The sequence below is a fragment of the Oncorhynchus mykiss genome, chromosome 8 (genome assembly GCF_057628025.1).
Source record: "Oncorhynchus mykiss isolate SJ-2025 chromosome 8, ASM5762802v1, whole genome shotgun sequence".
Taxonomy (NCBI): Eukaryota; Metazoa; Chordata; class Actinopteri; order Salmoniformes; family Salmonidae; genus Oncorhynchus; species Oncorhynchus mykiss.
Genome location: NC_143029.1, coordinates 5,048,498 through 5,076,350, shown reverse-complemented (window position 1 = coordinate 5,076,350; position 27,853 = coordinate 5,048,498). Strand labels below are relative to the sequence as shown.

The following is a 27,853-nucleotide window of genomic DNA, read 5'->3' as shown; positions in this document are numbered from 1 at the left end:
TTATATAGACTATGAAAGTGAATGGGTTTTCTATAGGGGGCAGTTACACAATTGTCTAAAATTGGGTCATTATTATTAACGTAGTGGTCTGCACCTCTCCGTGCGCTGTTTATTGTTCCATGGCTCTGTTGCCAAGGTTGACTCCACGTCAGAGCGCTCTGACGTCTGTGCGTGCTTAAACGTTTCTTTTTTTTTTCTTCTAACCTGACACCGAACGCTGTCGCTGTGACGTTCTTTTCCGTGCCCAAATATAGAAATTGCTGCCTCAACCAACCCCGCTAGAAATTATTTCTGGAACATACTTTTGCGCTTTGATGTTCAATCGAATTGGCAATCAATTATTTTGCACTTTACAATCTATTTGCTCGAGCAACTTTGTCTCTAAAATGGTGAATATTGACATCTTCGATCATGCGTTCGGCTACTAGGGATAGCGCCTCTGGGCAAGAGACGGATGTTTACAGCAAACCGCATTTGGAGGTAATTTATTAGGAATCCAGCTAAATAATGTCGGACCATGATGGTCTATTTTCTAATATTTCTTCACTCATTTATGAAGCTCATGCTTTAGGCTACAGTCGGTAGGACTAGATGCACGTCTGCTTGATATAGCTACAGCCTAGCCTACTACTGTAACAGATCTATACGTCCCAGTCAGGAACACAACGTGCCATGTCGGATAATATTAGAGCAACAACAGCTGCAGTTTTCGCATGATCAAACGACTGGATTTTTGTTTAAGTCCACCTGCAGAATGTTTAGGTCCATTTCTGACCCTCTAAAAGGGATTTATATAATGTTGAATAAAGATCAGAGGGGGCACAAGTTATGTGAGAATGCCTGGAAGTGGGTCCAGGGAGTTATTCCCCTTTAAGTAAATTGGAGAATTTAGCATTTTTCAAACACTTGAAACAGCTTTTTCCTGCAATCTAGAGTCATAATCATTATTCTTAATGCTATATATATATATATATATATATATATATATATATTATTACATATCTAAGCACACCTTTTGAGCTGTCTGTATCCTGACTTGTGGTTCTTTATTAAAAAACAAAATATGCTTCTCTGCATAAAATCTGGGTAAAAGACTGAAAGGAATTTCATTACATTTAGTTATTGCTTGCTTTTCTAAAGTCTCAACTTTTCCAGCAGATATGCCTGCTACGATAGTCAGACAGTCTAGCTACTCTAATTTGATTGATAGCCTGAAATGGTTTCTTGGTAAAATGCATTTAATTTTTTTTGTAAACAGGACAAATATGAGGAACACCTCAGAACAGGTTTGGAGAGCCCTGGTGTAAACATACAGGACAGTAGCTCTCTGGGAACAGGGTAGGAGAGCCCTGGTGTAAACCTACAGGACAGTGGCTCTCTGGGAACAGGGTAGGAGAGCCCTGGTGTAAACATACAGGACAGTAGCTCTCTGGGAACAGGGTAGGAGAGCCCTGGTCTAACATTTGAACAAGAGAAGAAAAGTTCTCAAGAAAATGGGGCTGCTGTTGGTCTATGTTTGAAATGCTGCATTTGAAAGCAGAAACCTCTACACTATGTCTACTAGTCTGGGCATAATGGACAAAGTAGGGCCACAGGCAGATATAACAGTGAACTAGAGTGATGGTCTGAGTAAGAAGACTTTCGTTTTAAGAGCAAAGCTATGTTTTATTGAATTATTCATACACCCCACAATCCTACTCTATTTTCCTCTGATGCTGGTCTTATTAAGGTATGCAGGCCACACAGTCTGGTCACACTGTAGAGAATGTCTCTTCATTCATACGGCAAACTGGGAACAGCAGAGAGTTACTCAAGCATTTATACAACCAAACTAAATGAACAAAAGCCAGAAGAATTACGGATTAGGACAGCAAAGTTGCAAACTCAGATTGCCCCCTAGAAGTCCGTACCAGGGTTGGGGGTCAAATGAATTTAAATTCCAGTCAGTCAATTCAGAAAGTAAATCAAATTCCACTTTTCCCAATTGAAAAGCATCGAAGAGAATTGGAATTTCAGTGCACATCCTGAATTGACTGGAATTTAAATTGCAACTGACCCTCATCCCTGGTCGGTACCATGATGAGTAGGAGGTTTATTATGCTATACTTGACTTTGGAGTCCATTCTGTGGCGCCAGTCCCTGTCATTACAGGTGGCAGGTAGCCTAGCGACCCTATCACTACAGGTAGCCTAGCGACCCTGTCACTACAGGTAGCCTAGCGACCCTATCACTACAGGTAGCCTAGCGACCCTATCACTACAGGTAGCCTAGCGACCCTATCACTACAGGTAGCCTAGCGACCCTATCACTACAGGTAGCCTAGCGACCCTATCACTACAGGTAGCCTAGCGACCCTATCATTACAGGTGGCAGGTAGCCTAGCGACCCTATCACTACAGGTAGCCTAGCGACCCTATCACTACAGGTAGCCTAGCGACCCTATCACTACAGGTAGCCTAGCGACCCTATCATTACAGGTGCCAGGTAGCCTAGCGACCCTATCACTACAGGTAGCCTAGCGACCCTATCACTACAGGTAGCCTAGCGACCCTATCACTACAGGTAGCCTAGCGACCCTATCACTACAGGTGCCAGGTAGCCTAGCGACCCTATCATTACAGGTAGCCTAGCGACCCTATCATTACAGGTGCCAGGTAGCCTAGCAACTCTATCATTACAGGTAGCCTAGCGACCCTGTCATTACAAGTGCCAAGTAGCCTAGCGAACCTATCATTACAGGTGGCAGGTAGCCTAGCGACCCTATAATTACAGGTAGCCTAGCGACCCTATCACTACAGGTGGCAGGTAGCCTAGCGACCCTATCATTACAGTTGCCAAAGTGGCCTAGCGACCCTATCATTACAGGTGCCAGGTAGTCTAGCGACCCTATCACTACAGGGGGCAGGTAGCCTAGCGACCCTATCATTACAGGTGGCAGGTAGCCTAGCGACCCTATCATTACAGGTAGCCTAGCGACCCTATCCTTACAGGTGCCAGGTAGCCTAGCGACCCTATCATTACAGGTGCCAGGTAGCCTAGCGATTTAAGAGTGTTGAGTAAGTAACCGAAAGGTAGACTGGTTTGAATCCCATGAGCCGACTAGATAAAACATCTACCAGTGTGCCTTTGACCATGGCACGTATAAGAATAATGTAAATGTGAATCCCATATCATGATCCATAGGCCATAAAAGAGGAAGAGTCGGGTGGGATTTATTTATTATTCACCCTTATTTTACCAGGTAAATTGACTGAGCACATATTCTCGTTTACAGCAGGAAGAGAGGGGATGAATGAGACAATTGGAAGTTTGGGATGATTAGGTGGCCATGATAGGCCAGATTGGGAATTGAGGGCCAGATTGGGAATTGAGGGCCAGATTGGGAATTGAGGGCCAGATTGGGAATTGAGGGCTAGATTAGGAATTGAGGGACAGATTGGGAATTGAGGGCCAGATGATGAATTGAGGGCCAGATTGGGAATTGAGGGCCAGATTGGGATTTGAGGGCCAGATTAGAAATTGAGGGCCATATTATGAATTGAGAGCCAGATTGGGAATTGAGGGCCAGATTATGAATTGAGGGCCAGATTGGGAATTGAGGGCCAGATTAGGAATTGAGGGCCAGATTAGGAATTGTGTAGGTGCATAAACGACAACTATGTTAGACATATAATACCTAGGCCTATATATCACACATCTCTGTCACTGCAGCATATCATATTACTCTCATGTACTGATGTACTCTCATCCACCCCCTTCCTACCCCAGCACCAGCCATCTATTCAAACTCATTCGCTCATTTCCTATGTCCCCTATATTTCCCTTGTATATACTTAACGGAGGCAGTTTGCTCAATGCCTGTGCTCAGGAAATGCTTTGTGCGTGCTCTAGTGAACGTAGAGGAGGGTGGGTCGGTGAGAGGAAGTCGGCAATCACACACTGAAAGACGCAATGTACTGCTCTCACTGACTGCTCTGTCATAGACACACCCTTTTGTGCAATAGTCACAAAGACATATGTTTCACAGTGGTTCTTTATTGCTTCACCTTATCTCTATCTCCTGAATGTGTATTCTTCCAAAGAACCTCACTCCGAAACTCTCTCAGAGAAGTTTAATGATTGATCCAACTGTTAAGGGTTAAACTGCACCAACATTTTTATTAATTTGATTTATTTCACCTTTATTTAACCAGGTAGGCTAGTTGAGAACACCTTTATTTAACCAGGTAGGCTAGTTGAGAACACCTTTATTTAACCAGGTAGGCAAGTTGAGAACCAGTTCTCATTTACAACTGCGACCTGGCCAAGATAAAGCAAAGCAGTTCGACACATACAACGACACAGAGTTACACATGGAGTAAAACAAACATACAGTCAATAATACAGTAGAAAAATAAGTCTATATACGATGTGAGCAAATGAGGTGAGATAAGGGAGGTAAAGGCAAGAAAAGGCCATGATGGCAAAGTAAATACAATATAGCAAGTAAAACACTGGAATGGTAGATTTGCAGTGAAAGAATGTGCAAAGTAGAAATAAAAATAATGGGGTGCAAATGAGCAAAATAAATAAATAAATACAGTTGGGAAAGAGGTAGTTGTTTGGGCTAAATTATAGGTGGACTATGTACAGGTGCAGTAATCTGTGAGCTGCTCTGACAGTTGGTGCTTAAAGCTAGTGAGGGAGATAAGTGTTTCCAGTTTCAGAGATTTTTGTAGTTCGTTCCAGTCATTGGCAGCAGGGAACTGGAAGGAGAGGCGGCCAAAGGAAGAATTGGTTTTGGGGGTGACCACAGAGATATACCTGCTGGAGCGCGTGCCACAGGTGGGTGCTGCTATGGTGACCAGCGAGCTGAGATAAGGGGGGACTTTACCTAGCAGGGTCTTGTAGATGACCTGGAGCCAGTGGGTTTGGCGACGAGTGTGAAGCGAGGTCCAGCCAACGAGAGCGTACAGGTCGCAGTGGTGGGTAGTATATGGGGCTTTGGTGACAAAATGGATGGCACTGTGATGCATCCAATTTATTGAGTAGGGTATTGGAGGCTATTTTGTAAATGACATCGCCGAAGTCGAGGTTTGGTAGGATGCTCAGTTTTAGAAGGGTGTTTGGCAGCATGAGTGAAGGATGCTTTGTTGGGAAATAGGAAGCCAATTCTAGATTTAACTTTGGATTGGAGATGTTTGATGTGAGTTTGGAAGGAGAGTTTACAGTCTAACCAGACACCTAGGTATTTGTAGTTGTCCACATATTCTAAGTCAGAGCCGTCCAGAGTAATGATGTTGGACAGGCGGGCAGGTGCAGGCAGCGATCGGTTGAAGAGCATGCATTTAGTTTTACTTGTATTTAAGAGCAATTGGAGGCCACGGAAGGAGAGTTGTATGGAATTGAAGCTTGTCTGGAGGGTTGTTAACACAGTGTCCAAAGAAGGGCCAGAAGTATACAGAATGGTGTCGTCTGCGTAGAGGTGGATCAGAGACTCACCAGCAGCAAGAGCGACATCATTGACATATACAGAGAAGAGAGTCGTCCAAGAATTGAACCCTGTGGCACCCCCATAGAGACTGCCAGAGGTCCGGACAACAGAACCTCCGATTTGACACACTGAACTCTATCAGATAAGTAGTTGGTGAACCAGGCGAGGCAATCATTTGAGAAACCAAGGCTGTCGAGTCTGCCGATGAGGATGGGGTGATTGACAGAGTTGAAAGCCTTTGCCAGGTCAATGAATACGGCTGCACAGTATTGTTTCTTATCGATGGCGGTTAAGATATCGTTTAGGACCTTGAGCGTGGCAGAGGTGCACCCATGACCAGCTCTGAAACCAGATTGCATAGCGGAGAAGGTATGTTGGAATTCGAAATGGTCGGTAATCTGTTTGTTGACATGGCTTTCGAAAACCTTAGAAAGGCAGGGTAGGATAGATATAGGTCTGTAGCAGTTTGGGTCAAGAGTGTCCCCCCCTTTGAAGAGGGGGATGACCGCAGCTGCTTTCCAATCTTTGGGAATTTCAGACGACACGAAAGAGAGGTTGAACAGGCTAGTAATAGGGGTGGCAACAATTTCGGCAGATCATTTTAGAAAGAAAGGATCCAGATTGTCTAGCCCGGCTGATTTGTAGGGGTCCAGATTTTGCAGCTCTTTCAGAACATCAGCTGACTGGATTTGGGAGAAGGAGAAATGGGGAAGGCTTGGGCGAGTTGCTGTGGGGGGTGCAGTGCTGTTGACCGGGGTAGGGGTAGCCAGGTGGAAAGCATGGCCAGCCGTAGAAAAATGCTTATTGAAATTCTCAATTATAGTGGATTTATCGGTGGTGACAGTGTTCCCTATCTTCACTGCAGTGGGCAGCTGGGAGGAGGTGTTCTTATTCTCCATGGAATTTACAGTGTCCCAGAACTTTTTTGAGTTTGTGTTGCAGGAAGCAAATTTCTGCTTGAAAAAGCTAGCCTTGGCTTTTTCTAAGGATACCCCGGCCAGGTCGTTTAGAAAGGCCTGCTCGCTGAAGTGTTTTAGGGAGCGTTTGACAGTGATGAGTGGAGGTCGTTTGACCGCTGACCCATTATGGATGCAGGCAATGAGGCAGTGGTCACTGAGATCTTGGTTGAAAACAGCAGAGGTGTATTTAGAGGGCAAGTTGGTTAGGATGATCTCTATGAGGGTGCTCGTGTTTACGGCTTTGGGGTTGTACCTGGTAGGTTCATTGATCATTTGTGTGAGATTGAGGGCATCAAGTTTAGATTGTAGGATGGCCGGGGTGTTAAGCATGTTCCAGTTTAGGTCACCTAGCAGCACAAGCTCTGAAGATAGATGGGGGGCAATCAGTTCACATATGGTGTCCAGAGCACAGCTGGGGGCAGAGGGTGAGAGACTTGTTTTTAGAGAGGTGAATTTTTAAAAGTAGAAGTTCAAATTGTTTGGGTACAGACCTGGATAGTAGGACAGAACTCTGCAGGCTATTTTTGCAGTAGATTGCAACACCGATGCTATATGCTACTCTGTAACCCTGCACCAATATTGAGGCTACAGGCTACCTGCTAACCCTGTACCAATATTGATGCTATAGGCTACCCGCTTACCCTACACCAATATTGATGCTATAGGCTACCTGCTAACCCTGCACCAATATTGATGCTATATGCTACCTGCTAACCCTACACCAATATTGATGCTATAGGCTACCCGCTAACCCTGCACCAACATTGATGCTATAGGCTACCTGCTAACCCTACACAAATATTGATGCTATAGGCTACCCGCTAACCCTTCACCAATATTGATGCTATAGGCTACCTGCTAACCCTGCACCAAAATTGATGCTATAGGCTACCTGCTAATCCTGCACCAATATTGATGCTATAGTTTTCCCTCTAGCCGTGTTAGTAAATATCTGCTCAAATCTCTTGATAGAACTCCTCAGGTTCAATCACAAGCATCCTTGTTTTGGCGTATGAGAGACTAGACCTATTTGCCCAATCCTCTTCATGTCGTAAGTGCTCAGTGCTCCATCCGTGTGTTATTCATCGCTCTATTAATATGCCTTGCTCTCAGCTCCATCAGTGTGTTATTCATTACTCTATTAATATGCCGTGTCTTCAGCTCCATCCGTGTGTTATTCATTACTCTATTAATATGCCTTGTCTTCAGCTCCATCAGTGTGTTATTCATTACTCTATTAATATGCCTTGTCTTCAGCTCCATCAGTGTGTTATTCATCACTCTATTAATATGCCTTGCCAGACCTGAGGAGAAGGAGCGGCGGCAGTAATAGCAGGTGCTCGTCGCTTCTTTTAACATCAGCATCGACAGCAGTAAAATTAGACCTCTCTGACGCCAACCTGCGTCGATGCTGCAACCCAGGGAAGGAAGCAGGCAGTAGCGTCTGCCTGAGAAAAAAAGGAACTAAATAAAAGGAGGGAGAGGAGGGGTGGAGGGGGATAAGGATAAGACAGAGAGGGGAGGTAGAGAGGGGGGAAGTAGAGAGATAGAAAGAGGGGTAGGGAAGAGAAGAGAGAGGGTGGAGTAGAGAGAGAGATAGAAAGAGGGGTAGGGAAGAGAAGAGAGAGGGAGAAGAAGGGAGAGAGAGAGAGGGAGTAAAGAAGAGAGAGAGAGAGTGCAGTGATGAGAGGGAGAACTGAATTTGTCTTTGTGCCACGACAACAAGCATCTCCGTTGGGTTCCGCGCCATCTTCACGGTAGCCCCATCCTCATCGTTTGGCTCCTCTCCATCTCCCCATCCTCATCGTTTGGTTCCTCTCCATCCCCCCCATCTTCTCCGTTTGGTTCCTCTCCATCTTCACGGTAGCCCCATCCTCATCGTTTGGTTCCGCTCCATCTTCACGGTAGCCCCATCCTCTCCGTTTGGTTCCGCTCCATCTTCACGGTAGCCCCATCCTCTCCGTTTGGTTCCTCTCCATCTTCATGGTAGCCCCATCCTCTCCGTTTGGTTCCGCTCCATCTTCACGGTAGCCCCATCCTCATCGTTTGGTTCCGCTCCATCTTCACGGTAGCCCCATCCTCATCGTTTGGTTCCTCTCCATCTTCATGGTAGCCCCATCCTCATCGTTTGGTTCCGCTCCATCTTCATGGTAGCCCCATCCTCATCGTTTGGCTCCTCTCCATCTTCACGGTAGCCCCATCCTCATCGTTTGGTTCCTCTCCATCTTCAAGGTAGCCCCATCCTCATCGTTTGGTTCCGCTCCATCTTCATGGTAGCCCCATCCTCATCGTTTGGCTCCTCTCCATCTTCACGGTAGCCCCATCCTCATCGTTTGGCTCCTCTCCATCCCCCCATCCTCTCCGTTTGGTTCCTCTCCATCTTCACGGTAGCCCCATCCTCATCGTTTGGTTCCGCTCCATCTTCACGGTAGCCCCATCCTCTCCGTTTGGTTCCTCTCCATCTTCATGGTAGCCCCATCCTCTCCGTTTGGTTCCGCTCCATCTTCACGGTAGCCCCATCCTCATCGTTTGGTTCCGCTCCATCTTCACGGTAGCCCCATCCTCATCGTTTGGTTCCTCTCCATCTTCACGGTAGCCCCATCCTCATTGTTTGGTTCCGCTCCATCTTCACGGTAGCCCCATCCTCATCGTTTGGTTCCTCTCCATCTTCACGGTAGCCCCATCCTCATCGTTTGGTTCCTCTCCATCTTCATGGTAGCCCCATCCTCTCCGTTTGGTTCCGCTCCATCTTCACGGTAGCCCCATCCTCATCGTTTGGTTCCGCTCCATCTTCACGGTAGCCCCATCCTCATCGTTTGGTTCCGCTCCATCTTCACGGTAGCCCCATCCTCATCGTTTGGTTCCTCTCCATCTTCATGGTAGCCCCATCCTCACCGTTTGGTTCTGCACCATCTTCACGGTAGCCCCATCCTCATCGTTTGGTTCCTCTCAACTCCCAGGAGTCAGGACATGGATGAATTCGTCAGAAATCCAATAGCAGTTGCCTCAGCCTCTCCTCCTGTCTCTGTATGTCTGTTTGAGGATTATCTTAAATAAATTCACGCACTAAGAAAACAACCCACCACTGGTCACAGTTGGTAATGTCTCATATATAAATGTATAATGACAATGTAGGATTTGCGTCACGTGTCAATATTTCCTATGAATGAACCATATTTCTCATACATGCTGTCATAGGAGATGATGTCCACGTCATATTTGAGACAGACAAGAAAGCAGACCCATTTGGACCTCTGTTAACATTCATATATAGGGGGCTGTATAAAAATAAACCTTTTCCAAGGAAGTCACAATGCAATTACCACGCATGACCAGTCTGGTTTCTGCTGTTGAAGTGTATTATATACAGTATCCACAGCACTATTGCTTCATCCTGAATGACACGCAGTATCAATGTCTAGAGTCTCTCCAGTTGTAGTTTGTTTGTATAGGAGCTCCTGCAATAAAGGTCACCAACACGGTCTCAGGTAGGGAGGGCCATTACCTAGAGGGTGTGGAGACATGATTGACGTCATCCGCCATCCACTCCTAGTGAGAGGTGTCATAATCCTCAACCTCTGGCTCTGACAATGACATTTGTCATAGGACCAAGGGATTAGAGAGGTCATAACAGCTCGTATCTGGTCATAGCAGGTCGTAATAGGTCATAAGTGCTCTATTACCCTCATCACTCCCAGGTTGAAAACCAGAGCTATATACTGTCTCTATAGAGGCAGGTCAGTAGCTTTATGGCTCTATAGAGGCAGGTCAGTAGCTTTATCTATGGCTCTATAGTGACAGGTCAGTAGCTTTATCTATGGCTCTGTGGAGGCAGGTCAGTAGCTTTATCTATGGCTCTATAGAGGCAGGTCAGTAGCTTTATCAATGGCTCCATAGAGGCAGGTCAGTAGCTTCATCTATGGCTCTATGGAGACAGGTCAGTAGCTTTATGGCTCTATACAGGCAGGTCAGTAGCTTTATCAATGGCTCTATAGAGGCAGGTCAGTAGCTTTATCTATGGCTCTATAGAGGCAGGTCAGTAGCTTTATGGCTCTATACAGGCAGGTCAGTAGCTTTATCTATGGCTCTATAGAGGCAGGTCAGTAGCTTTATGGGTCTATAGAAGCAGGTCAGTAACTTTATCTATGGCTCTATAGAGGCAGGTCAGTAGCTTTATGGCTCTATAGAGGCAGGTCAGTAGCTTTATCTATGGCTCTATGGAGGCAGATCAGTAGCTTTATCTATGGCTCTATAGAGGCAGGTCAGTAGCTTTATCTATGGCTCTATAGAGGCAGGTCAGTAGCTTTATCTATGGCTCTATGGAGGCAGATCAGTAGCTTTATCTATAGCTCTATAGAGGCAGGTCAGTAGCTTTACCTATGGCTCTATAAAGGCAGATCAGTAGCTTTATGGCTCTATAGAGGCAGGTCAGTAGCTTTATCTATGGCTCTATGGAGGCAGATCAGTAGCTTTATCTATGGCTCTATAGAGGCAGGTCAGTAGCTTTATCTATGGCTCTACAGAGGCCGGCCAGTAGCTTTATCTATGGCTCTCGTAGAAATGGAAGGTCAGTAGCTTTACTTTGTCTTTGGTGGAAATGGCAGGTCACTGCAATTTCATTTAGGGAATTTTGACAGCAGAATAGCAGGCCTCTCTTGTGGTAAAATAGATCTGATCTTAATCAGTGAGACTAACCTGGATAAATAGAGGTTAAATACCATCAAACATAGGGGTAATGGCAATTCAGAATAGTGGCAGTGAGAGTGACAAATTCAGAGGGGTGAATTGACGTACAGCACTAACACCAGTGGGAGACACAGCTTTAGCTGTCTTATGATTAGTGTTCACTCAGTGACAGCCTCTGCTCTTAGCGGGCCCGACTGGAGTGCTGGGTCTTCTCTAGGGGATCCGGAAGCGGAGGTTTCCCTGGAAACCGGACAGCTCCATCAATCCTAATTGGGTAATCCCTGAGCTGCTGCTGACAACAAAATAATAGCTTTGGGGATCTTCAGGATACCCAGTAACTGTGAATGTGATACGTCCTGTTGTGTAATGCTGTTGAGGATTAACCACTTACTGTACTCTCTGGTTTGTTAGGTCATTACATAATCAAATGAAATGCTACTTTTCACCAAACATGTTTAATTAATTATTCAGTTAACTGGTAGGACCACGTAGCTACTGTCAAAAGAGTGATAAAATACATTTTCAAATGAGACCAATACAGGCCTAGCTAGATAAAGGGTGGCAGGTAGCCTCGAGGTGAGATCATTGGGCCAATAACCGAAAGGTTGCTAGTTTGAATACCGGAGCCGACTGTGACCTTGAGCAAGGCACTAAACATAATTGCTGTACAATGGTGACCTGGGCTGTGATCCCACTCCACTGCAGGTGTTTCAAGGAGAGTTTAGTGATGCCAAAATACTTGACAAATATAAGCACCCCCACCCCCAAATTATAATAGATAGATATGATTTTATAGGCGCTTTATTACGGACTCTATGTATCTATGGTATCTATGGTATCTATCTATCTATCTATCTATCTATGGTATCTATCTATCTATCTATCTATCTATCTATCTATGGTATCTATATATCAATTCAATTCAATTCAAGGGCTTTATTGGCATGGGAAACATGTGTTAACATTGCCAAAGCAAGTGAGGTAGACAACATACAAAGTGAAAATATAAAGTGAAAAACAACAAAAATTAACAGTAAACATTACACATACAGAGGTTTCAAAACAGTAAAGACATTACAAATGTCATATTATATATATACAGTGTTTTAACAATGTACAAATGGTTAAAGGACACAAGATAAAATAAATAAGCATAAATATGGGTTGTATTTACAATGGTGTGTGTTCTTCACTGGTTGCCCTTTTCTCGTGGCAACAGGTCACAAATCTTGCTGCTGTGATGGCACACTGTGGAATTTCACCCAGTAGATATGGGAGTTTTTCAAATTTGGATTTGTTTTCGAATTCTTTGTGGATCTGTGTAATCTGAGGGAAATATGTCTCTCTATATATATATGTCTCTCTATATATCTATCTATCTATCTATGGTATCTATCTATCTATCTATCTATCTATCTATCTATCTATCTATCTATCTATCTATCTATCTATCTATCTATCTATCTATCTATCTATCTATCTATGGTATCTATCTATGGTATCTATGGTATCTATGGTATCTATCTATCTACCTATCTATCTATCTACCAGTGAACCAGTGAAGAACCAGTGAAGAACACACACCATTGTAAATACAACCCATATTTATGCTTATTTATTTTATCTTGTGTCCTGTCTGGTATGTTGTCTACCTCACTTGCTTTGGCAATGTTAACACGTTTCCCATGCCAATAAAGCCCTTGAATTGAATTGAAATTGAATTGAATTGATACCATAGATAGATAGATATATCTATCTATCTATCTATCTATCTATCTATCTATCTATCTATCTATCTATCTATCTATCTATCTATTTGGTTAGATAGATAGATTATCTATCTATGGTATCTATGGTATCTATGGTATCTATCTATCTATCTATCTATCTATCTATCTATCTATCTATCTATCTATCTATCTATCTATCTATCTATCTATCTGACCAAACTGTCAGCAGCCCTCCCTGACAGCTGCGGCGCTGTGGAGAAATCCGAGGTGTAAGAGGGAGCTCTTCAGCGGAGCTGCAGCTGTCGCTCGTGTTTTATTCGGCTTGTAGCCATGGCTCGGTTCGCTGCCTTACTGCTTTTACCTGTTCTCATTGAATCGGTATTTTCTATTTCTTTCTTTCTACCTGTAAATTCAAGAAAATGTCTACGGGAAGAGATTCACAAAGACGTGCTCGTCACGGGAGAGTATGATATCAATGACGAGTCCAACACCAAAACCAACCTGAAGGTGAGTTTGATGATGTTTGGTAATACCGACGTTGCTCGGCTAAGCTAGTTAGCTGCTAACTGTTAGCATTGAAGGCCCAAAACGTAGTTCGGTCATATTATTTCCCGATGAGAAGTAACGTTATCACAACGAAATGCAATACGTGGATATGATAACCTCAGCGCCCTGTTATCTGTGTGTATTTTCTTCCAATAGCGGATAAATTATTTTAAAGTCTTGTTCACAACTGTTGTTAGTTTGTAGCTTGCTATGGTTAGCTTTGCTAGCTATGGTTAGCTTTGCTAGCTATGGTTAGCTTTGCTAGCTAACTTTAGCCTGATTGGGCCTGTGACACATCCTTCCTGGTTCTTACCCTGTGAAAATGTGTTTGTTGACATTAAATAGGTAGGATTGTACATTTATCAAACCAAGTTCATGAAGTATTACATGTGTAAAGGAATTGGGAAAAAATTTGCAGATCAGAGCTAACTGTTATTGTGTTGCTAACCCCATTTTTAATGTTTTAGTGTCAGTTGAGTTGGTGAACATTCATTCAGGATGTTACACGTCAGTCTTAACCCCCCATCATCCACTCTGTGATACGTGTAACCTGCTAGCTAGGCTAGCTATGTTAGCATGCTGTAGATTTATCATGTGGATGTCAGCACAGGGAACGCAGGATTTAAAATAGGTATATCATTTGCCGCGGCTTTTGTGGAGCGATGGGTAACGATGCTTCGTGGGTGACTGTTGTTGATGTGTGCAGGGGGTCCCTGGTTCGAGCCCGGGTATGGGCGAGGGGACGGTCTAAAGTTATACTGTTACATTTAGCACATTATGTGTGTGAGTTATTTTCCTTACACGTCATTTAAGTAAACATAACATTGCCCACAGCGACTGCCATGATACAGCAGCTGTCATAACGTGTGATGTATCTCTCTTAACTTTTTTATTTATGTCATTTTGTTATTGTCACCTGTTTTTAGATCACAGACTCATCGGGACACATCCTCTACTTGAAGGAAGATGCAACGAAAGGGAAGTTTGCCTTCACAACAGAAGATTATGACATGTTTGAAGTGTGCTTTGAGAGCAAGTCACCAATGGGTAAGTCAGTCTACGTCCCAAAATGGCTCCCTATTTAAGTGCACTACTTTTGACCAGAGGGCCTATGAGCCCTGGTCAAAAGTAGTTCCCTAAATGGGGAATAGGGTGGCATGTGGGACGTAGATAATGTGTATAGTTTTTCTTCTGTGTTACGGAGAGTGATGGGTACTCCTTCGCCTAGATGTTTGCAAAGAGCAGGCACTGCTCAATGTAATTGATAGTTGAACTGCATTATGCCATCCACAAGTAGTGTCTTGTGACAAATTGTTAACAAGTGAGTAGCTAGCCTGAATACCAGTCTGAGTTATCATTCCACTCCTTGCCACTCTTTGTAATGCTATGCATTCGGGAAAGTATTCAGACCCCTTGACTGTTTCAAAATGATTCTAAAATTGATTAAATATTTTTTTCCTTATCAATATCCCATAATGACAAAGCGAAAAACAGTTATTTCTTATTTTTTTTGCAAATATATACAAAAAAGAAATTGCTTATTTACATAAGTGTTCAGACCCTTTGCTTTGAGACTAGAAATTGAGCTCAGGTGCATCCTGTTTCCATTGATCATCCTTGATGTTTCTACAACTTGGAGTCCACCTGTGGTAAATTCAATTGATTGGACATGATTTGGAAAGGCACACACCTGTCTATATAAGGTCCCACAGTTGACAGTGCATGTCACAGCAAAAAAAACAATCCATGAGTTGGAAGGAATTGTCCATAGAGCTCCGAGACAGGATTGTGTCGAGGCACAGATCTGGGGAAGTGTACCAAAATATTTCTGCAGCATTGAAGGTCCCCAAGAACACAGTGGCCTCCATCATTCTTAATCTCTAGCGTCAAGCAATCCCGTATCCGGGAGCGTAATCATAGCCTCAAGCTCATTACCATAACGCAAAGTTTCCTATTCATGAAAATCGCAAATGAAATGAAATAAATATATTGAAACACAAGCTTAGCCTTTTGTTAACAACACTGTCATCTCAGATTTTCAAAATATGCTTTTCAACCAAAGCTACACAAGCGTTTGTGTAAGAGTATTGATAGCATAGCATTAAGCCTAGCATTCAGCAGGCAACATTTTCACAAAAACAAGAAAAGCCTTCAAATACAATAATTTACCTTTGAAGAACTTTGGATGTTTTCAATGACTAGACTCTTAGTTAGATAGCAAATGTTCATTTTTTCCCCAAAAGATTATTCGTGTAGACGAAATAGCTCCGTTTTGTTCATCACGTTTGGCTAAGAAAAATACCGGAAAATGCAGTCACTTACAACGCTGAACTTTTTTCCAAATTAGCTCCATAATATTGACAGAAACATGGCAAACGTGGTTTAGAATCAATCCTCAAGGTGTTTTTCACATATCCGATAATCTATCAGTGGTGGCAGCTGGCTTCTCATCAAAAGCAAACGGAAAAATACTGCAGCTGGAGATTACGCAATAATTGCAACGGAGGACACCAAGCGACCACCTGGTAGATGTAGTCTCTTATGGTCAATCTTCCAATGATATGCCTACAAATACGTCACAATGCTGCAGACACCTTGGGGAAAACGTAAGCTGACTCCTAGCTCCTTCACAGCCATATAAGGAGTCATTGGAATGAGGCGGTTTCAAAAAATGCGGCACTTCCTGATTGGATTTTTATCTGGGTTTCGCTTGTAACATCAGTTCTGTGGCACTCACAGACAATATCTTTGCAGTTTTGGAAACGTCAGTGTTTTCTTTCCAAAGCTGTCAATTATATGCATAGTCGAGCATCTTTTCGTGACAAAATGTCTTGTTTAAAACGGGAACGTTTTTCATCCAAAAATTAAAAGAGCGCCCCCTATATCGAAGAAGTTAAATGGAAGAAGTTTGGAACCACCAAGGCTCTTCCTGGTCACATGGCCAAACTGCGCAATTGGGGGAGAAGGGCCTTGGTCAGGGAGGTGACCAAGAACTCGATGGTCACCCTGACAGAGCTCTTTAGTTCCTCTGTGGAGATGGGAGAACCCTCCAGAAGGACAACCATCTCTGCAGCACTCCACCAATCAGGCCTTTATGGTTGAGTGGCCAGTCGGAAGCCAGCTTGGAGTTGGTCAGAAGGCAGCTAAAGACTCTCAGACCATGAGAAACAAGATTCTCTGGTCTGATAAAACCAAGATTGAACTCTTTGGCCTGAATTCCAAGTGTCACATTTTGAGGAAACCTTGCACCATCCCTACAGTGACGCATGGTGGTGGCAGCATCATGCTGTGGGATGTTTTTCAGTGGCAGGGACTGGGAGACTAGTGGCAGTGGCAGGGACTGGGAGACTAGTCAGGATCGAGGGAAATATGAACAAAGTACAGTGAGACCCTTGATGAAAACATGCTCCAGAGCGCTCAGGACCTCAGACTGGGGTGACGGTTCACCTTCCAACAGGACAACTACCCTAAGCACACAGCCAAGACAATGCAGGAGTGGCTTCGGGACAAGTCTCTGAATGTCGTTGAGTGGCCCAGCCAGAGCCCGGACTTGAACCCGATCGGACATCTCTGGAGAGACCTGAAAATAGCTCTGCAGCAACACTCCACATCCAACCTGACATGAGAGGGTCTGCAGAGAAGAATGGGAGAAACTCTCCAAATACATGTGTACCAAGCTTGTAGCTTCGTACCCAAGAGAACTCGAGGCTGTAATCGCTGCCTAAGGTGCTTCAACAAAGTACTGAGAAAGGGGTCTGAATAATTATGTAGATGTGATGTTTAACCTGTTTTTGCTTCATAATTTATAGGGTTTTGCGTGTAGATTGGTGAGGGGAGAAAAAAACAATATAATACATTTTAGATTAAGGCTGTAACGTAACAAAATGTGGAAAATATCCAGGGGTCTGAATACTTTCTGAATTCACTGTACATGGAGTGAAATTGCGGTCAAGAAGTCAATGGAACTTGACCCAAACAATGGAAATGCCATGGAAACGCTTGTGGGAAAGATCTCCCGGATCTTCTCATTGCCTCCCTGCAAAATTAGCCTACATTTAGGCTATTGATTATATGTGTATTCCACACTGTTGAGGTAAAAAATCAAGAGTAAAATGCTTGTATAGATGTCAACCCCCCCATACATGCTCATGTCATCGTTACCGATCAACTGTAAATAGAAATCGACTGGCCACCACCACCGATTTCTTTATGCTAGCTATGCTAACCAGCTTATACGAATGGGAGTTAGCATTTAGCAGTCACTTCTTCTAAACCTTAAAGGTACTAGTTGTAAATATTATGCAGAGAAAACAGCCAAATATATAAAAATCTGACTTTAGTAACCCCATTGTGGGGGCCTTTTACAATACGTAAATCATGACAGATTTGATAAATCCACATTATGTTTGATCATATTTGTTGAATGTGCGCCAATCCGGCGTCCTCCTCCTGTCTCCCCGCGGTCTGTGTTCCATTGACCCCTCTGCCACATCTATAGGCTGGCCAGCACATGCTACATTTGGTTCTGGGTTCTGAGATGACCCCGCCCCGTCCTTCCCCCAAGGAACACTGCTGTTTTCTTAGCCCTTTTACTCTCGGGGGAATTGGCCTCTATGGATAGGGCTAAATGGAAATGTTTCTTACAGAAGAAATCTGAAAATACGTAACCATGGTAGCGATTGAAAAAAAAAAAGAAACATTTAGGATATTATGGGAAACTTATTAAACCAGGTGAACTGACAACACTGAATGCAAACATGACACTGTTGATTTTAATGTGCATTTTACATTTTCTGTACTTTTCACCACATTTGTTGATATAACGAAATCTGAAAATATTCTGGATACATTCAGTAACGAAATAATATTCCTGGGAAATGTGGAGTAGGTGCAACATAAGACAAAAAAAAGGACACGGTTTGAGTGAGAAGACGAACTGGTGTCTCCAAGTGGCCCCACATCTCTCTCCAGTGTACACAGTTCCTAAGTCATTTCAATGCACTTTTATGACTCAAAGAAGAGTCTTCAACTATGAATTGCTTTTTTTTTTTGCCTCTCCTCGCTGAGTCGTCGAGGAACTAGAGCAAGGACACTTGTAGTTGTTTTGTTTGGGACTCAACCCAGCCTCCCCACAACTGTTGTTTAGGCAACCCTAAAACAGACCATTTATAAATCACTAATCAGGGTCAGGTGGGCATCAGTATTATATAAGCTTATTCTATGGCCAACATGACTAGCTAAGTTATATAAAACATATTACAGTGTTGGGCTTTCACGTGTAATTCAGGGAAACAGATCATCCCATTGGTGCCCCTAGAAAGGAGTCCTGAGAGTATTCAGGTGTGTGTGACACGACAAAACAGGCTCATTGTGTTCAGAACAACCCAGAGCACGACGCCGTGTCACCATGCACAGCTAACATAGTGATTTATAAACGTTGACACTGTATATGACATGAGATTCGTTATTTGGAAATGTGAAGTGCAAGAAACCAGTGGATTGGGAAATTATCTAGAGCAGGGTTAACTTTCAGTAGCTGAACAATGCAGATACGACATTTCAACATATCCCATTTCTATCCGAGTGAAACAAAACATTGCGTCCTGCTGAACGCACCCCCCCCCCCCCCCCCCCCCCCCCCACGTGACTGGAACGAGTCCTGACAACCGGTGTTATTGCTCGCTGTTATTGAATGAGGCGAGTTAAAGCCTTTGCATGGAAATGTACTGAGTAAGGGTGTATGTTCTGTCACCCAGGATCTGGGAGAGTCCCCGACCAGCTGGTTAATCTGGACATGAAGCACGGTGTAGAGGCCAAGAACTACGAGGAGGTGAGTAGAGACCAAGTCTTTCATTTGACCAGGGGGGCGGTGCTCCCTCGGCTGTCTCCTGAAGTTCACGATCACTGTATCCCCTATACTGTATCCCCTATACTGTGATCGTGGACTTCAGGAGACAGCCGAGGGAGTGTACTTTGGGTATCACACAATGCGTGTGCTGGACTAGCTGCTGGTACCGTGTGTGTGTTATCATATCTAGGGTTGTATTGAGAATCTAATACTGATCTGAGCTCGAGGCTCGTGAATGGGGATGCCTTAACAGACACCGGCTACTGGCGAGTACTGTACAGTACAACATGCCTGTGTGGGTGAGTACTGTACAGTACAACATGCCTGTGTGGGTGAGTACTGTACAGTACAACATGCCTGTGTGGGTGAGTACTGTACAGTACAACATGCCTGTGTGGGTGAGTACTGTACAGTACAACATGCCTGTGTGGGTGAGTGCTGTACAGTACAACATGCCTGTGTGGGTGAGTACTGTACAGTACAACATGCCTGTGTGGGTGAGTGCTGTACAGTACAACATGCCTGTGTGGGTGAGTGCTGTACAGTACAACATGCCTGTGCGGGTGAGTGCTGTACAGTACAACATGCCTGTGTGGGTGAGTACTCTACAGTACAACATGCCTGAGTACCGCACAGGGTTGGCTATAGACGAGATTCTGGAGCCTAGGTTACTGTATCCCCCCCCCTGTAGCCTAGGTTACTGTAGCCTAGGTTACTGTAGCCTAGGTTACTGTAGCCTAGGTTACTGTAGCCTAGGTTACTGTAGCCTAGGTTACTGTAGCCCCCCCTCTGGAGCCTAGGTTACTGTAGCCCCCCTCTGGAGCCTAGGTTACTGTAGCCCCCCTCTGGAGCCTAGGTTACTGTAGCCCCCCTCTGGAGCCTAGGTTACTGTAGCCCCCCTCTGGAGCCTAGGTTACTGTAGCCCCCCTCTGGAGCCTAGGTTACTGTAGCCCCCCTCTGGAGCCTAGGTTACTGTAGCCCCCCTCTGGAGCCTAGGTTACTGTAGCCCCCCTCTGGAGCCTAGGTTACTGTAGCCCCCCGGAGCCTAGGTTACTGTAGCCCCCCATCTGGAGCCTAGGTTACTGTAGCCCCCCCTCTGGAGCCTAGGTTACTGTACCCCCCCCCGGAGCCTAGGTTACTGTAGCCCCCCATCTGGAGCCTAGGTTACTGTAGCCCCCCCCTCTGGAGCCTAGGTTACTGTAGCCCCCCCTCTCTGGAGCCTAGGTTACTGTAGCCCCCCCCCGGAGCCTAGGTTACTTTAGCCCCCCCTCTGGAGCCTAGGTTACTGTAGCCCCCCCTCTGGAGCCTAGGTTACTGTAGCCCCCTCTCTCTGGAGCCTAGGTTACTGTAGCCCCCCCCCCCCCCCCCCTGGAGCCTAGGTTACTGTAGCCCCCCTCCCCTCTGGAGCCTAGGTTACTGTAGCCCCCCTCCCCTCTGGAGCCTAGGTTACTGTAGCCCCCCCCCCCTCTCTGGAGCCTAGGTTACTGTAGCCCCCCCCCCTCTGGAGCCTAGGTTACTGTAGCCCCCCCCTCTGGAGCCTAGGTTACTGTAGCCCCCCCCTCTGGAGCCTATGTTACAGTAGCCCCCCCCCCCCCCCCTCTGGAGCCTAGGTTACTGTAGCCCCCCCCCTCTGGAGCCTAGGTTACTGTAGCCCCCCCCCCCCCCCCCCCTCTGGAGCCTAGGTTACTGTAGCCCCCCCCCTCTGGAGCCTAGGTTACTGTAGCCCCCCCCCTCTGGAGCCTAGGTTACTGTAGCCCCCCCCCCCCTCTGGAGCCTAGGTTACTGTAGCCCCCCCCTCTGGAGCCTATGTTACAGTAGCCCCCCCTCTGCAGCCTAGGTTACTGTAGCCCCCCCCACTGGAGCCTAGGTTACTGTAGCCCCCCCCCCCCCCCCTCTGGAGCCTAGGTTACTGTAGCCCCCCCCTCTGGAGCCTAGGTTACTGTAGCCCCCCCCCCTCTGGAGCCTAGGTTACTGTAGCCCCCCCCCTCTGGAGCCTAGGTTACTGTAGCCCCCCCCTCTGGAGCCTAGGTTACTGTAGCCCCCCCCTCTGGAGCCTAGGTTACTGTAGCCCCCCCCTCTGGAGCCTAGGTTACTGTAGCATACTGACGGCGTTACAAGCGTAATTCAGAGGGAGATACTTTTAATTGGAGAATAATGGATTGACTTCATGTTAGTTAAGTATACTCTAGTTATCACGTTTCACATTGGATTTATTAACTACAAAAAGGTAAGATGTGTTTTTAATTCTGGTGCCGCTCTGAACACAGAAGCTTGTGAGCGAAACAAGATAACGTTTGCTCTGATCCAACGTTAAACCAACTCTGAAGTTTATAAAGACATTCAAAGCTCCTCCATAGGAGCCGTTCCTCTGGAGGTATAATACATGTCATCACAAGATGCCCAGCGCTTCAAGCCTCCATCTCCACCCTCTACACACCCTAAAAATGTCAGTTGCACCTCGCACCCTACACTGACTGGCAGCACAGTGTGTTAGCCTTCCATTACGATTAAAATACTATTTGCTTTTAATGACTTTCCAATACAGATGAAATTGTTTACCCACTCCACAGCAAGCTTCTCTAGCAGCACTCACTCCACAGCAAGCTTCTCTAGCAGCACTCACTCCACAGCAAGCTTCTCTAAGCAGCACTCACTCCACAGCAAGCTTCTCTAGCAGCACTCACTCCACAGCAAGCTTCTCTAGCAGCACTCACTCCACAGCAAGCTTCTCTAAGCAGCACTCACTCCACAGCAAGCTTCTCTAGCAGCACTCACTCCACAGCAAGCTTCTCTAGCAGCACTCACTCCACAGCAAGCTTCTCTAGCAGCACCCACTCCACAGCAAGCTTCTCTAGCAGCACTCACTCCACAGCAAGCTTCTCTAGCAGCACTCACTCCACAGCAAGCTTCTCTAGCAGCACTCAATCCACAGCAAGCTTCTCTAGCAGCACTCACTCCACAGCAAGCTTCTCTAGATAGATAGATATATATATATATATATATATATATATATATATATGTGCGGTTTAAAAGGGAACAGAAAGGAATGATATAGACCAGTACATTTTTGTGGTTCGACCCGGTTCAGAACTTTATTTTGCTGGTCGGAACAGAACACAAATAATAACGGGTTCTGTTCTGAACGAAACGATTTCCAACATCTGCTAATCATATCACATCCCTTTTTAAAAAAAAAAAATTTAAGTTGTAGCATGTGTGACCAGATTCTCTGCTTGGGAATCCAATACGTTTGCTAAACTAAAGCAGGAGGACGGGTAGAGCGTTCTACATACCAGGCAGATTAGTTCAACATGAACAGGAACACAAACTGTTCTCTGCTGCGGTCTGGCAGTACTGCTGAATAGCTCAAGAGCGACCCCAACTGGACAAACTGGGTCACAGCACAGTCCAAGCTTCATTTGAATAATATAATACAAAATATCTGCCATTTAACAGACACTTTTAAAGTTATTTACAGTTATGCGTGCTTACATTTTCTACATGTGGTTGATCCCAGGAATCAAACCCACTTTCCAGGCATTGTAAGTGCCATGCTCTACCAACTGAACTACAGGGGACCACTCACATTTCTCAAACTTTTAAAACAATTGAATGCATTTGTTCCTGTCCCTCAAACATCCAATCCAATAAACACCTACTGACATGGGCTGGATTGTGGCGTTGCGTTGTTGATTGATTTTTGTTGTTGTTGTTGTCTCTCGTCCAATCAGATCGCCAAGGTGGAGAAGCTGAAGCCCCTGGAGGTGGAGCTAAGGCGGCTGGAGGACCTATCGGAGTCCATCGTCAACGACTTTGCCTACATGAAGAGGCGAGAGGAGGAGATGAGGGATACCAACGGTAAGAAGAGCACTTGTACCGATAAAGTAGTACCACGATGTATTCTAGCCTGATCCTAACTTGGTAAAGGATTGTGCAACTCAAATTTAAACACAAACCTCCCCATTTGTTGTCGATACATGCATGATTCTTGTGGAACTTGCTGTTAACATTTCTCGAGTTATGTATTGGCCCACTAATGCTTAGTCTTAGCTCATTGTAAACATCACCTACGCATCTCTAACAAGTCACAATTTATATAAAGTGTGTATAACAAAAGTCTCAATAAAGTTTACAAATAAATACTAATGAATATAATTGGAGGAGGAAAAAAAATAAAACAAAACAAGTCTCTTCTGTAATGTTAGTATATTTCTCACTCTGTTCTCCTTCTTCCAGAGTCCACCAACACACGTGTCCTGTACTTCAGCATCTTCTCTATGTGCTGTCTGATCGGCTTGGCCACCTGGCAGGTCTTCTACCTGCGACGTTTCTTCAAGGCAAAGAAGCTCATCGAGTAGAGAGGCATCACCACTCCGCCAGGGGAGAGCAGCCAAATGCTTACCCGATCAATCTCCACCATCTTCGGACTAACGTCGTCAAAACTAGCGCTGTGACTGGAGGAGATGGAGACCCGCGTACTGTCGAGAGACAAAAAAGAAGGAATAAATCCAAAAACCTGAGGCAAAACGGGAATAATTGTAGTCCTTTATTGGACAGTGTGCCAGTCTCGATCTCTTCCAGTGTTCTTATTTTGACCCTTACACACCTGGAACCACCACTATTCAGTAGTAAGGACAGCCTCCTAGATATTTGTGTGTTTTTAAATGCCACCATATTTCCTCGAGTGCTCTACATTTTTTATTTTTTGCTAACCAGAGGGCTCCTCGTTTCTCCCCCCCCATAGGGCTCCTCGTTTCTCCCCCCCCATAGGGCTCCTCGTTTCTCCCCCCCATAGGGCTCCTGGTTTCCCCCCCATAGGGCTCCTGGTTTTCCCCCCCATAGGGCTCCTGGTTTTCCCCCCCATAGGGCTCCTGGTTTTCCCCCCCATAGGGCTCCTGGTTTTCCCCCCCATAGGGCTCCTGGTTTTCCCCCCCATAGGGCTCCTGGTTTCCCCCCCCATAGGGCTCCTGGTTTTCCCCCCCATAGGGCTCCTGGTTTCCCCCCCCCATAGGGCACCTGGTTTCCCCCCCATAGGGCACCTGGTTTCCCCCCCCATAGGGCTCCTGGCAAATGTAGTGCACTGTATAGGGAGTAAGATGGTGTTTTGGACATCAAAAAGAATGAGCAGGGGAAGGATTCAGGGGTGTGGTGCTGAGAGAGCACCGAGGGTAGCTTATTCTCTGAAAGCCATGTACACCTGGGACTCATTCAGTGGAGTGAAACATTAAAAAAAAAAAAACAATGTAGAATATACACAGATTTTTAAGTCCAGGAGTGAATCGTGCATGTCTGTTCAATCTGCAATTTGTTCTGAAATGTATTATCATCCTGCTGAAAAAGCACCTGATGCTTTGTTGATTTGATTTGACATTTTTAACGTGTTTAGTTTGATCTGGAGTTTAATTTTGTTGGGATGAACGGATGCACCCTCGAGAAAGGTCTATTCCCCCCTTTTTTTTTTTACATCGTTGTATAAAATCTTTGCCATGCCAAGCGACCTGTAGGATATAGGGTTCAGCCCAAAATGGCAACCTATTCCCTATAAGAATAGGGCACCGTTTGGGCAAAGACGATATTCTTGGGGACCTTTTTTTTTAAAAATATGTTTTAAACTGAAGGCCTCTATGAACGACAGGTGGAATGTGTTGTCACTCAGAATAGAAACCATGGCGACCACTGAACTTTTTATGCTTTTGCCAGCTAATTAATTTGCATACATGTTTGGTAGCTAAATTTGACTGTCTTTAGTTTGTTTTGATTGTAAATGCAGGGCAGGTATTGGGGGGTGGGGGTTAATAAGTTCAGGGAAAGAGTAGCTATATCTCAAACGGAACCCTATTCCCTATATAGGCCTAGTGCACTACTTTTGACCAGTAGTACTGTACTATATAGGGTGCCATTTGAACCCTATTCCCTATATAGGCCTAGTGCACTACTTTTGACCAGTAGTACTGCACTATATAGGGAATAGGGTGCCATTTGAACCCTATTCCCTATATAGGCCTAGTGCACTACTTTTGACCAGTAGTACTGCACTATATAGGGTGGCATTTGAGATGCAGCCAATATAATCTTGAAAACTAGGTCATTTTATAGCGGAACCATGGCACGCTTTTAAGTTGTTTTTTAAGAGATGTACAAAATATAAAAGCCGCATATCTATGTACTTTTCCATCTGAATAGGTTATAAGACGAGTAGAGCTGCAGGGCCTTTTGGGAAATGATGTCTCTTCTTCTTTTGAGACCCATTGAATCTACACCAACCATCCCAGATCCATCCAGCTTTCTTTTGGAGATAATTCTGGGGTTTGGGCTACGTGAGGATTTGGGGTTGGTTTAAAATGTTTTTTTTTTTTTTGCTGTTTTAAAAAAAAAATCTCTGGTGCAATTTTCACATGTATGTGGTATATTTCCACAACTCTTAATACAAAATTGAAAACAGATCTTCAAAAATCCAGTTTCAAAACTAAGCATATTTTCAATTGACTAAGTACAACAGTCACTTTATTTTTACACCAAATTTAATCAGTGTTTCATCTAGAAATGCATGTTTCACATTGCAATACATGTTCATATAAAGTCATTGCTTTTCTCAATGCTCCCATTACTTTAGGTATGATTCTCTTCTCTTTTAAGACGTTTTACAATTACATAATCCAACTGCTCTTTATCAGTGATCACTTAAACCCATGGAACGTTTGATTAAACCCACGGAACGTTTGATTAAACCCACGGAACGTTTGATTAAACCCACGGAACGTTTGATTAAACCCACGGAACGTTTGGTAAATGGATCGATTTTACATTTTGTCTACTACAGATTTTGAGAACTAAATAATGACAATGGATGTCTGTAGAAACGTAAGTATGATCTATGTATTACTATTATGATTTTACTTCACAGTAAGTCAAACAAGTAAAACAAATCTGATATTGACAAAATCAGACATGTACTATATGTTACAAATTAAAACGTTTATTGGTCGCGTACACAGATTAGCGGATGTTACAGCAGGCGCAGCGAAATGCTTGTGTTTCTAGCGCCTGCATTGCAGTAATACAATACCAATACGCAAATAATCCAGAAAGTCCTTAACAATAAATAAATGCTTCACTAAAATAGCATTGGGTAGTACGGTTCTGTAAAATAGTCCATTTACATAGACACTTTTATCCAAAGTGACAACAGTCCACTTTTTGGTATGTGATCCCAGTAGGAATGGAACCCACACCTCTGGTGTTGCTAGTGCCACGCTCTTATGAACTGTGAGACACGTACAGAACCACTACAATACATTAGGTACAACACAGGTGGAAGATCTATGATTGCCACCCCCATGAGCGAACCACCACCCTCTAGTCTAGGCCATGGATGACTCATGCAATGACGTCAATCCAGACCTATATCAGGCCAGGTGCATGATATTTACTGTGATTTCGATGAGAACCTACGGCCAAACGCTCCAGACAGGTTTGATGCAATTAGCGCCTTAAACGTTTCTTTCATTTGATTACCTTATGAAAGTTGTCTTCGATGATCAGACATGGGATAGAAGTTATTGACATTTCAAGTTCAGTTCATTTTAATGGGTAGTGCAAGTGTATTGCCGAATGTGAAACAGTGTCATGTACTGTAATTTACACTACTGGAGCATACTACATTCAAAGAGCAAATTGAAACATATCTTAAAAAGTGTTTTTGTGCTTTTGGATTAATTGGTTAAAATAACTAAATTAAGGAGATGTCATTAGGTTGTGTTTTGGTGATTAAACCAATGTTCTTATTTCACAGTAAACTTTATATTTTGGATTAATGGTTGTGTAGTGAACGATGTCTACAAACCAAATAAAGTAATATTGAAAGGATTTGAATGTAAGACTGGCTGCATTACAAGTGTTACCAGTTTGGAGTTTTGTACTAAGAGATTAGAAAATTCACATATTTGTGAAAATGGCACCAAATCGTAAAAAAACAAACAGAAAACCATGTGGGATACATAAATTTTTAACAGTGAACATTTGCAATGTTTTCTATATTGATTGATATCAATTTGTAAAGGTCTGTGTTTGGGCTTTTATTCAATAAAATATTGGATGGATGTACAGAACGTGTTGCTTGTAGATTTGAATAACCTCTAAGGGAGGGACACCACATGGTCCATCATATGTCTATATTATCATTGGAAATAGGTTTAATGTTTCACTTTAGGTCATTTTATTTTATTATTTCACCTTTCTTTTAACCAGGTAGGTTAGTTGAGAACAAGTTCTCATTTACAACTGCGACCTGGTCAAGATAAAGCAAAGCAGTGCAAAACAAACATACAGAGTTACACATGGAATAAACAAACATACAGTCAATAATACAATAGAAAAAGTCTATATACAGTGTGTGCAAATGAGGTAAGATAAGGGAGGTAAGGCAATAAATAGGCCACAGTGGTGAAATAATTACAATATGGCAATTAAACACTGGAGTGATTAGATGTGCAGAAGATGAGCGTGCAAGTAGAGATACTGGGGTAAAAAGGAGTAAAATAACAGTATGGGGATGAGGTAGTTGGATGGGCTATTTACAGATGGGCTATGTACAGGTGCAGTGATCTGTGAA

General features: G+C 44.2%; 1 protein-coding gene across 2 annotated transcripts; it reads left to right on the top strand.

The window, feature by feature from the left end:
* The first annotated feature begins 225 nt into the window (after nt 1-225).
* Nucleotides 226-27,347, top strand: LOC110529272 (transmembrane emp24 domain-containing protein 10). 2 transcript variants are annotated; one of them, XM_090242439.1, is made up of 7 exons: nt 226-480; nt 13,265-13,355; nt 14,321-14,441; nt 19,151-19,224; nt 22,974-23,100; nt 23,479-25,118; nt 25,189-27,347. In XM_090242439.1, exons 1-6 carry the CDS (start codon nt 455-457, stop codon nt 23,598-23,600), a joined length of 561 nt encoding a protein of 186 aa, XP_090098565.1. In that variant the 5' UTR covers nt 226-454; the 3' UTR covers nt 23,601-25,118; nt 25,189-27,347. The 2 variants fall into 2 exon arrangements, with proteins under 2 accessions (XP_090098565.1, XP_090098564.1); XM_090242438.1 differs by lacking the exon at nt 226-480 and having other exon boundaries at nt 12,951-13,355.
* The last annotated feature ends 506 nt before the right edge of the window (nt 27,348-27,853 follow it).